The sequence below is a fragment of the Micromys minutus genome, assembly GCF_963924665.1.
Source record: "Micromys minutus genome assembly, chromosome: 17".
Lineage (NCBI taxonomy): Eukaryota > Metazoa > Chordata > Mammalia > Rodentia > Muridae > Micromys > Micromys minutus.
Window position 1 is genome coordinate 32785657 of NC_137952.1, and position 15506 is coordinate 32801162.

Genomic DNA, 15506 nt, shown 5'->3' on the forward strand with positions numbered 1-15506 from the left:
CTCTGCAGACTTCATAAGAGACCCACGGGGCACTTTAAGATACAGCCCCTTAAAGGCCCTCCAGTTTTAAACTCTTACCTTGTAACTTGGGTTCTCATTCCAAAATCCAGTGACCTCATTGAGTGCAGCACTTCAATGCAGCCCATGTACTAGGGAAACAAACAAACACAAAGAAGTAGGTCACAGATACAGAAGCAGCACCTCTGAGCTGCACAGCGACTTCCTGGGTCCAGAGAGAAACTTCGTGTGTGCACATCACCTGTGTTGGTATCTCTGACCACCAATGTGCACATACATCCCTTTGGCTATAAAACGTCAGCTTACTAAAAACTAAAGACAAGCTCAGGTATCAAGAATGCAGATGACAGGAATGATCCTGGGCTCAGAGGTTGGGAGTATGGATCTGAAGTCTTCACACTGTGCTCGGCGCAGACTCACATACTGGCCTTGCCCAAAACCTTCATTTTTCAAGCCCCAGCTAGTGACCCAACTTTTCCACATCGGTTCTGTCCTTTGTGAAAACAAAAATTCAATTAGAATTGTTGCAAGAGCTAAATTATTTCACATACAGGAAGCTTTTAGGACCATGCTTAGTAGGCATAACTGCACAAACGTCAGAGGAAGCAAAAATAAACAGGAGACAAATAACACAGGACTCTCTGATTTCCTAAGTATTGGAAGCATGTGATTGCACAAAAGACAGAATTTAGTAACATTAAGGTCTTGTCATCTTTTGTAAGATCACCGTAGTTAAAAAAAAGAAAGGAAAGAGAGAAAACGAAAGAAAGGAAGGAAGGAAGGAAGGAGGGAGGGAGGGAGAGAGGGAGGGAGAAAAGAAGGAAGGAAGGAAAAAAGGAAGAGAGGAAGGTAGAAAGGAAGGAGAAAAGAAAGAAAGGAGGAAGGGAGGGAGAGAGGGAGGGAGAAAAGAAGGAAGGAAAGAAAAAGGAAGAAAGGAAGGAAGGAGGAAGGGAGGGAGAGAGGGAGGGAGGGAGGGAGAAAAGAAGGAAGGAAAGAAAAAAGGAAGAAAGGAAGGTAGGAAGGAGGAAAGAAAGAAAAAAGGAAGAAAGGAAGGAAGAAGGAAAGAAAGAGAGAGAGAGAGAGAGAGAGAGAGAGAGAGAGAGAGAGAGAGAGAGAGAGAGAGAGAGTGAGAAAAGCATTCCCCAAGACAGGGCTTGGTAGGTTCAGCTTGATCAGGAAGTATTGGAAAAAAGATTTGTGTCTTCTAAAGCAAGGGGATCCAAATCAGGGATAAGGGTAAAGAGGCCTGAGTCAGTGTGAAGATGGGTAACAGTGAGAATGTGCAGTAAGATGCTCCCTGAGAGAGAGAAGTGACGCAGGCTCACTTGGAGGAGGCATGGGACCAATGAGGAGGAGATGATTCAAGTGGCACCAGGAACAGACCTAGCACAGGACTCAGCATTTAATTTGCTACTTAGGGAAAGTAGTAGAGTGAGTCAAGGAAAGCTCAGCTGCTTTGGGGGTGGGGATGGGGGTGGCACAGAGGAACCTGGAGTGTCATTTCCTGGACCAAGAGGGCCAGGAAAAGAAGGTTGGCGCCCATTGACTGCAAGACACTGGTCGGTGAGCCAGGAAGTAACAGGCTGACAGCTGAGAATGGAATTCAGAGTCCCCAAGAAGACTAAGCAGGACAAAGCAAAGGGAGAGAGGAGGGGAGGGACACAGTTACAGCTTTCTAAGCATCTCTGTGGGTGAGGCTATGGGGTCCTCAGGGCAGCCACTGACTCTGGAGAGCGCTACGCTGAAAATCTCCTTGGAATGGTGTAAAGTGGAGTGGATGAAAGGGCTCTCCGGTCAGCAGAAATGAGACGCTTCCTGTTTTGCTGTCCAGCCTCCCTTGGTGCTGGGGAAGAGGAGGGGACGCTCCCCAGATCCTTTTGTGCAGTATTTCTGAGTGGAGTCTATAGGTGTCTCAGACAGAAATTGGCTTTGTGTTCAGTTGCTGCCATAGGTCTGGTATGGGAAAGACATTCTCAGCCGGACCCCACTAGTCACATTCCTCATGGAGTGTCTGATGCTGACAGGAAAAAAAATCCTGTATGCTTAGTTCTTAACCCCTAAGGCTCAGGAGACAGGAACTGACTGAGACTTCTAGACTTACTGGAAATAGGAAGGTTGGTGGAGAATGCTGGGGTCTACACTCCACACTGAGGCTGAGGGAAAAACCGGCCTGAAAGTCTTCATTGGCTGCTCTGACTACATGGCCCTCTCTGTCTTCCTCACTCCAGAGCCTGATTCATTTACCTCATCTTCTACATTCTTTCCCAGTCTGGGGAAGAATGGAGTCTGTACACAAGTTGGGAAGCAGGTCTGGGCCACACTTCCAATTCTCCAGGGTGCCTACTTGGTGCTGAGGTGGGTGCCTTCCCTGTCAGCTATAAATCCTAACTCAAGATGATATGACATACTGATCTATCTGCACATGCCAAAAAAATGTGACAGGTGCTATATTTTCATGCTTTGTCACAGAGATTTGTAAAAAGTAAAAATAATATATTAAAAACTTATCCTCACTGCTTAAAATCTCTTCACATCTATGACCAAAACAGAATCACTACCAATGCCTAGACCTTGGCTTGTCTTTGCTCACATTACCAAGTGTCCCACTCCCACACTTTGATATAATGGTGGTCTCCCTGACATCTCTCTCCACTCTACAGGTCTGATTCCTGCTCATCCTGCAGGCTTTAGTTAACACAGGATGTCCTTAGGTCATCTCCTGTTGCTCATGAGCATAACTCTCATTTGCCTCTTCCATGCCACCATGTCAGATTTATCTGCCAATTTGCTTGCTTATCTCCTTGACTGTAAGCACTGTACCAAGAAGGGCCTGGGACTGTGTCCAGAACCCAAGAATACTCAGCAAACAAAAGGAAGAAAGAAAGAAAGGAAAAAAGAAAGAAAGAAAGAAAGAAAGAGGGGGAGGGGAGGAGAGAGGAAGGGGAAGGAGAGAGGAGAACACATCTTACTTTACAGTAAGCATCTTGTTCTCTACTGTATGTGCCTTTAGAATGAGTCGTGAGAAGTAGCAGAGGGAGATGAAGGTTTGTCCAAGTCTCTCCACCCTGTGCCAAAGGAAAACAGGAACATCAAAGTCTCTCTCTCTCTCTCTCTCTCTCTCTCTCTCTCTCTCTCTCTCACACACACACACACACACACACACACACACACACACAAAGACTTGGGTGCTCCCTTAGTTTCTTCTGTTGCTGTGATAAAGTACCCCAGCCAAAGCAACTTAAGGGAGAAAGGTTTTATTTTGGCTCTCAGTTCAAGGTGACAGTCCATCGTGGTGGGGAAGTCAAGGCAGCAGAAGTCTGAAGCACCTGATCATAGGACAGTCATAAGCTAAAGAGTGATAAACAATTGTGCTCAGCTTCCTTTATCCAGCTTATGCAACCCAGAATCCCAGCTAGGGGATGAGACCACCCACAATAGGGAGATCTCCTCACCTTAATACAGTCAAGATAACTGCACCTGCTACCCAGATAAGCCCAATGGCCCATCTCCCAGGTGATTCTATGAAGTTGCCGACACAATCATTACAAGTAGAATAGGTCATCGCTTGGGATGTTACCAGTGGCAGGTGTCTGGCTCTCTTGGTAATGTGCTCATGGGTAGTATATTTGTTGCACTTCAGTCCCTGGAGACAACCAGACCAGACAAGAAAAAGAGAGGGCCATCCTCGAGGTTTCCTTCTTAATCACACACACTTTGGGTTATCACCTCCTACCTGTTTCCAGCGGCCCAGGCATTGCTATGGGGACATCATCCCTTCTGGTGAACCTCCATGGCAATACAGACAGTTAGCCATCAGTATTGGGGTAAAGACACTGTCTCACTCTGATATTACATAAGGTGCTAAAGAAAAAGGCCTCATGCAGAGGTGGCCTTCTGTGAGGACAATTCCCCTTCCAAGGCTGGGGCACAGGTGAGAGAAGCCACAATGGATTTTTGCTACATCTAAGCCCCAGTGGAGTTGGGGAGGGAACAGTGCCTATAAACAATTTGTCAGTTTCTTTTTCCAGGAACGTCTCATCCTCAGAACTATAGAGCTGCTGAACAGCAAGGCCTGAGGGAGAGGTTTGTTAGGATAAGCCAGAGATGACAATACCTTCCTTTGGCTTATTAAATGCAGACCTCATTTCTGTTCCTAAAACAGGGACAGCCTCCAAAAGAATGGGCTGGCTCTCTTTTTAGAGGTGAGTAATCATTGCTTCCATTGGAATAGACAAGAAAACTGAAGCCTATTCGGGACGAGTGCTTGGCTTCCTCTCCTTGGTCCACTGAGGCAGAATCACAGTTTACTCTGAAGTCGTTCTCAACTTGTGGTCAGGGCCTCTTTGGGGGTTGCCTTTCAGATATCCTGCATATCAGATATTTACATCACAATTCATAGCAATAGCAAAGCGACAGTTAAGAAGTAGCAACAAAATTATTGTATTGTTTGGAACTGTATTAAGGGGTGGCAGTATTGGGAAGGTTGGGAACCATTGCTCTCCTGAAGCCTCACTGCTGGAACTTGGTAAGGCCACTTTTGGCTCGAACTTCTTTCCTTCGTTCTATCCAGATAAGTAATGGTGATGAGCCAAGGGTCATGATGGTGGCTGCAGACACTGGGAGATGCTTGGTCAATCAAGAGAGAGTGAAGGTGTATTGCCCCCTTTTTTCAGAGTTCTGGAGATGTGGTCCCTTTGCTGGGAACCTGGAATCACTGAAACATGGCTTTTTTTTTTTTTTTTTTTTTTTTAAAGTAAATCTGTAGTATTAGAATAAAAAACCTAAAAACAGAGACTTAACATTTCACTTGTTGGGACCACAGCTTAGTGAGAGTTAAGGACATTTGAAACAATGGAAAGATCCCTTCTGTGATGGTTAGTGTTCGTCAACTTGAGACAAACTGGAGTCACTTGGGAAAAGGAAGCCTCAATTGAGAAATTGCCTCCATTAAATTAGCCCATGGGCGTACTGAAGGTACATTTTTTTTTGATAAGCTATTGATGTGATTGTCCAGGAAGATGGGCCTGGGTTATATAAGAAAGCAGGCTGAGCAAGTTCCAAAGCAAGTCAGTAAGTGGTGTTCCTCTACAGTTTCTGATTCAGTTCCTGCCTCCACGTTCCTGCCCTGGATTTTCTCAACAACAGCCTCTAACCTGTAAGCTAAAACAAACCCTTTCCTACCCAGGTTGGTTTTGGCTGTGGTGTTCAATCACAGCAACAAATAATTTACCAGGACACCATCTTTACAATAAGCTACCCTGGGGCTCAGAGCAGGGAAAACTACCATGCTCCTGTGAGAGAAATTTAAGTCATGGGCTCTGCAGTTGGTAGGTATGAAATCAGACAGAGAAGAAAATACTTGGGAAAGAAACACTGAAGTCTGTCACCAATACCACTCAATGAGGCTGCCCTTGCAAGCAGATACCCAGCCACGGTAGAGGCCACCACACTGGCAAGAAGACACTGGAGGGTTTTCCTGCCACCTTGAAACAATTTCTAGTCCTCCTGGGGGACAGGGGGAAGCATAGATAAAGAAGGGGAAACATCCCTTCACAACCATGAGGCTGCCGGCTGCATTTCCAGTCCTAATCCTGTGGAGGAGTGGGCATACAGAAGGCCTTTAGATGTGTATAGAGTTGGTCAGAGTTCAGGTGCCCTCTGCACTGCACTGAAACTGGCTGAGCTCCCAACTGCTTCCTCCCCACTCACTTTCCCAGCCCTTGCTCCCCACTGATGCCTCTCTTTCCTTGGCTTTCATGAAAACATGTTCCTCAGTGTATCATCTCTCTCTTTGGATCACCTTCCCTCAGTCTCCTTTGTTGGTTCTCTTCCCCCTCCACCCTCCCCCCCCCCACCCCGCCATCTGTATTTTTTTTTTCTAAACAATGACTCTTGCTCTTCACGGCCTACACAAAAGTGTAGTTACTGGGGACGAATTTAAAACTGTCTGAGATGAGCCAGTGAGAAAGCTCAGTGGTTGGAGCCCCCTGCCAGCAACCCTGACAGTCTGGGTTTGAAATTACTCCAGAGGAGAAAGTTAAGTGACCAATAAGAACATGGAATGTTATTAAGTGGTTCATCAGTTAGAGAAATGCAAACCAAACTACTTCATACCCTCGAGGAGGCATAATTAAGGGGGAAAACAGAAAGTAAGTGCAGATGTATAGGAATTACAACTGTCACACACTACTGAAAATGTACAAAAGATATAGCCTCGAAGGGACGGCTAAGCATTGCTTCGAGAAAACTAGAGAGAATTATTGTATGAACCAGCATTCTTGCCCCTAGAGGAGACCCAGGAAAACCAAAAATACACAGCAACATAGAAAGAGCACACAACCATTCATGGACGTCGGATGCTTGAAGAGCACCAAGCTAGAAGCCGGTCTCTGTCCATCGACTGACGTGTGGAGAGAGTACTTACAACTAAACTCCCATATTGTGCTGACAACTGAAAAAAGAAAAGAGAGAGAGAAAAAAAAAAAAAAAAAAAAAAACGAGGTGTGGAAACATGCTATAACAGAAATAAACTCTGAAATCACTAATCTGGGGGGGAGGCAAGAATCCATACCGTATGATTTTGTTTGTACAAAATAACCCAGACTGCTGCCATCCTTCCTCCCCTCCCCCCTCCACCCTCCTCTCTTCCTCTTCGTGCACCTATTGAGAAGACCACCCATTTGTCCTTGTTCTGTCTCCTGCACCAGAAGGTTAGTAGCTAGGGAAGAGAGCTGCAGAGGCTGGGGCATTGGTGTGGTTTCTCCCAGAGCTGATAACAGTGTCTTCCAGTTAGTAATGACGTTTCCAATGCTATGAACAAACAAAAATGACCCCTAAGGAAATGCAGACTTTGAGTAAGTAAACTGTACAGCGAGTGAGCTACATCCCAGGAAAGCAATTGCCCAGAGGCCACGACAGTTAAGAAATGAAGCAAGCAATATCTGCCGGCGGTACACGATCCCGGAATAAACCGCTCAGGTGTCAGTAAGTGACTGACTAATGAATAAGTGAACCCAGAATGAGAAGTTAGTATATCCTGAAATGTTGCCCTGGAGGCAGTGTCCTCCGCTTGCCCTTTGGGGTCCCCGAGGATGTTGCTCACACCTCTATGCTGCACTGATCCAATGAGGCTGCACTCTTTCAGTGTCTTAGCCCCAGCTGCCCTACAGACTTCTCAAGGACAGGCTGGGGGCGGGGTGGGGATATGTCTTAGTCATCATTTGCCTTGCACCTCTGACAGTGCAATACATGATTTATTTCAAGAAATGGTGTTCAGGAAGTCTCAAAATAGCCTGTATCCTGGCTGGACCACCTAAAACATATTCTTAAAGGAGTATGGTGTCTGTTAAGAGAACTCTGGAGCTGGGCTGCCTGAAGGTCTTCTGCTGGCTTTCATTTGAGAGGTGGGTCTTCTGGAAATAGTTGGGGAAACCCTTCTTCTACACTGGAAAGATGCCCGGTATTGACAAGCACTGCTTCTCTTAGGAGGGATGTGATATCTAGGAAAGCACGAAGTCACCACCTCCCCTCTCTGCCTCCTTCTGTGTTTCCCTTCACACCTCTGCTGCTGAAAATGCTACTCGCCCATTTTGTCTCCCTCACTGGAAGGTTAGTAATGAAAAACAGTAAGACTGCTCTATTGATAGTACCCAGCAGACTGCCTGACCCCCAGCAGATCGATCGATCTGTCTGTCTGTCTGTCTATCTATCTATCTATCTAAGCATGAACTGAAAACTCCCTTTTCCACACCAAGGTCAAAGCTTAAAATCCTGGACTTCTTCACTTTGTTACAAACAGACACTTGGCATACCAGGAACTTCAAACATCTGGAGTTCTCAGTGCTCACAAAAAAATGGAGCCTTCTGAAAGCAGGTGTGTCTTCTGCTTGTTCTACAAGAGGGAGCTCGCAGGCCCAGGGGAAGAACCCAAACCAAATGGGAAGATTGGGGCTGGAAAGAGGTATTATTCTGGGACTAGAGCCCTGTCTGTTTCCCTTCCCACAGAGCAGACTCCTTCTCTCAGAGACTGAGGAACTGTCTCCATTCTGCTTCCGCTGCTGACTTATCTAAAGTAAGACTGGTGACATCTAAAGTATAATTTCCTGGAGATTTTTAGATATAAGTTGATTCAAAAGAATTCCTCTTTGATAGAAGGAAACCTAGGGTCCTGCAAATAAAAATAACTTTGGAGCAAAAACCAGAATATATAATAAAAATCTTGGTCTTTTTGTCACCTTAAAATGACTAATATACTGGAAAATGAGTTGTCTATGATTGTGCATAGAAGCCTTCTCATTTGAAAAAGGCACTGGTCATCAGTGGGCAAAGCAAGTATGCTGATCATTTCTTCCCTCATTCCAATCATCCTACTCCCATTGAAAATCCCTTACACATGAGAAATGTTTTGAACTGTGGGAGGTTTCATCTCTGCCCACAGACCTGAACTCAGACAAAATCATCCAGACTGAAGCCATCCCTGAGGCAAATGTCACCATGGGAGCATTTTTAGGGCTATGACCTTCTCTAGAAACAACATTGAAGCCACAAATAGTTCTTTCTGTTGCTACACATCTGCCAGACAATCATTCTGTGTTACCTTGTGCTTTGGCACAAAACAGGGATGTGCTCAATCTAATCTCAAGAGTATTGCTTCAGGACGAAATTGGGGCAGGACCTGGAGAAGTGGACAATCCCTTTTGACAGCTGTAAAAACTTCTTGTTAGATGCTCAGGGATACAGGGCTGGTTTATGTAGAGCTTAAATCGTCTGACATGTGAAGCTGTCTATATAATGGCACTGCCTGGCACCAAAGAAGTCTATCATATAGGAGAGATGCTACCCTGGGTAATGAAAAAGCACAAGACAGACACTCTGATGCTTGAAAAGGTGTAAGAGTATGTTTCCATGCATGTGTGAGTGTGTGCGTGTATGTGTGCTGGACACTACTTTTAACTCAAGATTATGACATTTTATCCATAAGATAGCTATTAATAATAGTTTTTTTTTGGGGGGGGTCCTGGATTAGATAGCAGCTTCCCCATCATGACTACTCTCTTAAAGTCTACATGTACCAAAATAGATATACTATAGGGACATATTTAAAATGAGAATGGATCCAGGAACCAGAACATCTATAGATTAAAGATACTACATGGTGTTCTCCCCCACCTATCCATCCAATAGCCCCAAACTAGCACACAAGCTCCTCCCATCATGTCATCCTCTCCCCCAAATTATGGTGGGGCAAGATGGCCCTGGTCAGATGCTGAGCTGACATCAGCATCACGTTCTGGTACTCCCCAGGCTCCAGAAACACCACATGCATAATCTTTTTATTCTTTATAAACTGTCCCATCTTGAATATTGTGTTATAGTGTAACAGCCCTGTCAGGAACAAAGATATTCTAAGTAGAGACACTTGAGCCCCTCCCTTTGGTGATCAGATTATTGAATCAATGGACCCCAAGAAGTAGACTTTTCCCGAGAATCTCAGGCTGGGAGAAGGAAACTGCCGAGGCCTGGTATCAGCCAGAAGAGGAACTTGTCTGCCAGGAAAAGATTCCCCACAGCTCCAGCAAGTTCTCAGAGCACTTTACAAGAAAGGACTGGAGGTGGGTCAAAGATGATCTGTGGTGGGGGAGTAGCTCACCCACCCTGGGTCTGCTTCTCTGTATAAACTTCTTGCCATCCACCTAACACATAAACCAAGACTCTAAAGATGGACTCTGGGCCCTCTTTATTCATACCACTTACCAATGTGGCCAAATTGAATAATATATCTACTTGTTGAGTTTTTCACTATTACTTTGTCTCCTTCGTTGGCCAGTTGAGGACAGACTAGAGCTGGGTTGAGACCATTGCTGGTACCCAGGTTCTGACTCTAACAACTCCAGTAACAATGATATCAGAATATGAGTTTAGCCACCAAAGATGGTACCTGCATCTTCTATTCCACCGTATCCCAATCTACCTTTGTGTTCCAAGAAAGCAGGGATTGGAACAGACAAAGGTGAATTCTCTCCCAGGCCTTGTATCCTCTATTCAAAGATTTTGATTTTGTGATTACAATTCAAAAGTTGCAACTAATACCCTAAAGAAAGTCTTTGTGGCATTGTGCCCAAGCCCAGCTATTAAGAGATTGTTATCAAGGTGTAAAGGCCTAATCCAAGGAGGCCACGGGTGCTGTGGTTGTGGTTCTGAGAGAAAGTCTTCAGCCATCTGGGACTGGATGCTCAGAATGCAAATGGGAAGTGAGATCCTGGCTTGCAAAGCCTGCTCTGCTTAGGTTTACTTTTGCCATATCAGTTGACTGAGCTTTCCAGGCTCTTTCAAACAGAGACAGGGAATCCCCTGGTGTGTCAAAGAATTGATACATTCAGAGGATGAAAGGCTTTAAAAGTGCTAATTTAAGAGGGGGGTGTGGGTCACAACTGAATAATTGATACCAGCAGCTGCTAAATTCGAAAGGCCTGCGGTTAGAAAGGCAAACCTTTCTTCCTCCCTGAAGACTGTCCTAGGCAAAGGCTCCATCCTGCCTCTATTTTCATGTTTTTGCTTCCTCCACTGCTTTCTTTTGAATATGTGGGAGTCATTAGTGCCAATCCAAAGGCATCCTCAACCTTCCCCCTCCCTGAGCATGCATTTTTACTTCGTTAGCCTCTTTGAAGTTGGATGCGGCTCCTCATTTGGTCGATGACATCACATGACGGTGACCTGTTCACTTTCCTTCCTCTTACAAGGCCAGTGAACAAGAATGGTACAGAACAGAGACTCAGCCAGTGCACTGCAGGTACACAGCAGGAGGGAGAAATACTGAGACAATGCAGCACTGTCCTGTTAGTGTAGAACAGGCTAGGATAGGCGGGCCCTACCAGGGTCAGCCCGGAAAGGCAGTGAGATCGTCACACAGTTTTTAGAGTATAGGCTTCAAAACTCAGACAGGCTTGGGGTTGATCTGAGCTTTGCATGTGCTAGCTCTTTAATCTTGTGACTCGTGTGTTTGACTTATGGAGGGGACTGGGCAAATAATGGTCCTTGTGCTGGAATGACAGTGTTCTTCTTGGACATCTTCAATTCTGCCCCCTTAGCTTGGAGAGCAGGTGGAAAAGCCCCAATTACTTTGAAGGGACCTCAAGCAAGAACTCTTTCTATAGGGGCATTATAACAGCAGGATTAGCTAATCTCAGAGAGCCAGGGAAGAGTTCTCAGAGAACGGAAAGTCGGGAGTGGGGTGGAGGGTGCGGTGTTGTCAGGAAAGGCAAGCCGTGAAGGTTGGAAGAGGGGTTTCCAGGCAGTGGGCAGAGCTAAGGACAAAAGAACGGGTACCCAACAATCCCGGGTACCGCAGTAAGAGACCAAAGTCTGCAGATATGTCAGGGAGTATCAACAGGGATTATAATACCCTCATTTCCTGATGCTGTCCAAGGTAGTCTGGGCGTGTGGAAGGTGAGTCTTCGGAAGTCTTTTATTCTCAGAACCCAGAGCAGCAGGGAAGCACACATATGCTGAAGGTTTGGTTCTATTTGCCGAATTTCAGCCAACCCTAGCTTAAACGGGATACCAACCCCTCATCCTTCTGTGAGATTCCAAGCTACATTTCCTTCCAACCCACTTCTTAGACCCAAATAAATAAAAGCTAAAAATACAGCAAAGGTCATGAATCGTAAATGAGATGGAAAAGCAGTGACTCACGGAAGTTAATCTGCCTCCCAGGAGCGACTTGCTGGGTGTCCTCTGCTCTGAAAGGTTAGGCAAGAAGCCAGCGCCATGGTCTTCAGATACCCAGTGAGATTCTTAGGCCTGCTACCAGGACTCTAAGCTGGCCAGGTCCAAATGCAAAGGGCTGACACCTTGTGTGGCCCATGATAGAGACAGGCCAGAGGCAGGTGCCAACAAGGATGCTAAAGGATGTAGACGAAGAAACAGTGTGACTATTGGCCTAGTGGTCCAGCATGTCCATCGTGTTAATTTTCCTTCTTTCTTCTTTTAGTCATGGCCTCAATCCTGTCGTTTCTGTAGCCAAGGCAACACCCTAACTCCATTAATCATTCCAATGGCTTGATGAATGACCTCGCAATTATAGTTTGTATACTTGTTTAATTAAATTGGGATGTAATATAAGCTAATAACGATGTATGTGTATGAACTCTCCTGACAGCCCATAATCTACTCAAAGTGGAACATCTTTTTATATGACATTATTTCTCACTTCTGAGTCCTTGAAATAAAAGTTAGTTATGCCCCCCCACCCATCCACAAATCTCACTCGGCCTTGAGAATAGAGGGCCTAGAGTGTGTGTTCGCATTGAAGGACGCTGTGAAAACAAACAAACGAAAACAACAGCAACCAAACCTGTGTGCTCACAAAGGAACATCCAGTAGTGGTTGCTCAAGGCAGAGGGGCGTCCGGAGTGCCAACAACCTCTTCCATCTCCTCCGCACCCCTTTCCTATTGTGATGGCCTTTGAAAGTCTTCCACCTATAAACTATTGCTCCTGCCCATGCAATCATATTGAACCCTGCTAGCAGTAAAAATCTGAAACTTTGGCTGGCAGTAGATACGGTGGCTGTCGCTGCACCAGGCCTGGCGGTGTATACTTCTCCGTCCAGCCTTCGAGAGTTCCAGGCCAGCCTACTTGACACAGAGACTCTATCGCAAAACAAAGCGAAATAAACGGACAACAATAACAACAACAAAAATCACATTAAAACAAACAAACAAACAAAAATACCTGTGGGTGCCACATCGTTAAGTGTCACCGGAAAGGGACAATTGGGAAAGGCCAAATCATTTGTCTGTTGGTGGGTTTAGTGAAATACGGTGTATCCAGCAGAACATGAGGATCCTGCTGCCTTGATTTCCCAGCGCCCCATGAGCTTCAAGAACCACGCTGTCTACCCTCCAAGTTCAAGCCCGGAAGTCCTGCACAGATGCACGTCTTGTGCTAGTAGGTCTCCTACGGGACCCCAGGGCCTCAGGGCCCCAAAGTGCTTAATAACACTCCCTTTTCAGTGACACTGAAGTATGTGGCAGCCACAGGGTTTGTTGTCATTGCTCTTCGTTTTGATGTGATTTTGTTTTTGTTACTGTTGCTTGTTTTGTTTTGAGACACAGTCTATGTCTTTAGCTTAGAAGATTTCTCCGGACAAAGCAGCCATCAGACCCTCACAGAGCTGGGTCCCAGGTGTTCGCCCTCCGCCATTGGGTTTCTTTTTGAATGAAAACCAGGCGTTCTTAGTGGCATCTGATTCTGATGGCAGGTGGAAGGGAGCTCCGGCTTGGAGGAAGCTCAGAGATCATCCATTCTGACTCTTCCATAAAATAATCATGGCACATCTAAGCAAATGGGGAAGCAGAGAAAAACGCCCTACGACATGAGGACTTTTTGTTTTGTTTTCTAGAAATCTGTATTTCAATGAAATAAAAGAGAAGCTAAAGAGAAGAGTGGTTTTAAGGGAGGTATATAGACTGTGGATCATGCGCAGTGGTAACACTGACAAAAACTAGAAAGAGGAGAGACCACGGTAAGATCACATCCCTGAGAGAGACGGGGGCGGGGGGGGGTGGAAACATTTGCAAAGCTTGCAAGGCTGAATTCAGAGAAATCATCTTTAATAATGAGTCATATCTAAGTTCCTGGATCAAACAGCTTCCGGAGTGGGGAATAACATCTACCGTTTCTGTGTGTCTGGGTAGCAGTGGGGGAATCCTACATCTTCTTATAGGCAGGACTGTGTAAGTCCCAAAGCTGCCGTGGAGTAAGGTGGCAGACCTTCAACAGCCACAGGACTGCTTCAGGATCCGACCCCAGGCTCACTGTGATTGCACTTCCAAAAGGGCATTCTTGCTAGTCAGTCTGTAAAAGCAGACACTCTTGGGCCTGACATGGCTCGACTCGTAAAGAAACTAGAAGCCAGGTTTGCTAACTTGAGGTCAATCTCCATGAGGACCCACATGAAAGAAGGAGAAAGCTGACTCTCCTCTAACCCCAACACATAGGCGAGAGTTCGTGAGCACATGCAAGCAAGCAAGCAAGCACGTGGTGCACACATACATACACTCACACTAAATAAATAAATGTGATTTCAAATAAATAAGCAAAACTCCCACTTTGGGTCATAAACCCTTTGTGCTTCTGAAGCAGGAAGTGACCTGAGATACATCACCAACCTTGGGCTCCAACTGAGCACGGAACTTTTGTCAAGTTGTTCATTTACTACTCACAGAGAGTTCCCAATGAGTCTACCCTACCCCTGTGATTCAGACTTAAATAATGCCCTCTATTAGATCGGTACCTTCAGAATGAATCTCAAATAGGACCTTAGACTCAATTGTACATTTTTTGGCTTGTACTCCTTAGAGGGAGGGAAAAAACCAGCAATTTTTTAGCTGAGTAGAAAAAAAAAAAAAAAAAAAAAAAAAAAAAAAAAAAACGGGTACAAGGAAGTTCTCTGTTTCCCTTTGGTTGGTTATGATTGGGTTTGTTTGTTGTTTAGTGGTTTCTGTTTGCGTCTTGTTTTTGTTTTTATTGTCCTTTTTTGAGACAGGCTCACTGTATGAGGTGGGCTGTTAGTGTTACTTGTTATGACACTCTTTGAGGATATTCAGTGTAAGTAATCAATAGCAGGGATGTCCAGTAGCTGATCTTCAGTGATACTTTGTTTGGATTTAGAATCACCCAGGAGCTCATCTGTGAGGCTGTTTGAAAAGATCTGAACTGTGAGGGTGCCCACCTGCAATTCAGGCAACAGCACTCTGGGGACTGGGGTCCAGGACTCAATACAAAAGCGGAAGAAGGAAGTGAACTGAGCCCTTCTGTTTCCTAACCGTGGACACGAAGTGACCAGCTGCTTCATGCCCCTCCACTCTGCCTCCTGCCACAATGAACCATATTCCATGACCCAAATAAACACTGCTTCTCTTAAGTCACTTATGTGGGGCGTTTTGTCATAACAATGGAAAGAACAACGACAACAAAGGAATGTTCACATGCAGCTCCAGGGCCCGAGTATATCAGGGAGTCTTCAGTGGTGAAGAGCCCATCTCAAACTTGGCTTTCATGGAAGTCAGGCAGTTTTCCTCCTTCCCCAGACACCCACACTCCGAACCGATAGCTAGGACCCCCGACTAACAGCTCTCATGAATAGAACACAGGAACCACAAGTAAGTGACGGCCTTTTGGGTGCAAGCCAGGAGGTACTGTAACCTCCAAAATCATGGAATCATTTCCTTTAACATTCTTCTGAAATAACCTGTCTTCCAGAAAGTCCACTGACCCTCCAACTGAAGAACTGAGCCAGACAATTCAGCATGACTAAAAGATGACCCTTGCTGGCAATCTTTCCGAGACTTTGGTAAGAGCATCTGAAATCTATCTGCTTAGCAAATTTTCAGTATTCAATACGAAATTACTCACTTTAGCCTTGTGCTGACTACTAGAGCTTCAGACCTAGAGATCATGCTGACCCCCAAGACTGTATCCTTTGAC

At 45.5% G+C, this 15506-nt stretch overlaps 1 protein-coding gene across 1 annotated transcript in view; it reads right to left on the minus strand.

The window, feature by feature from the left end:
• The window catches only part of SHC4 (SHC adaptor protein 4), a gene marked incomplete at both ends in the record, with an annotated part of 92996 nt that overhangs the window by 62663 nt on the left and 14827 nt on the right, over window positions 1-15506 (minus strand). The window contains one exon of the mRNA XM_080931003.1: window positions 79-149. Coding sequence (XP_080787129.1) covers window positions 79-149 — 71 coding nt within the window. The remainder of the gene's footprint in view (window positions 1-78; window positions 150-15506) is intronic.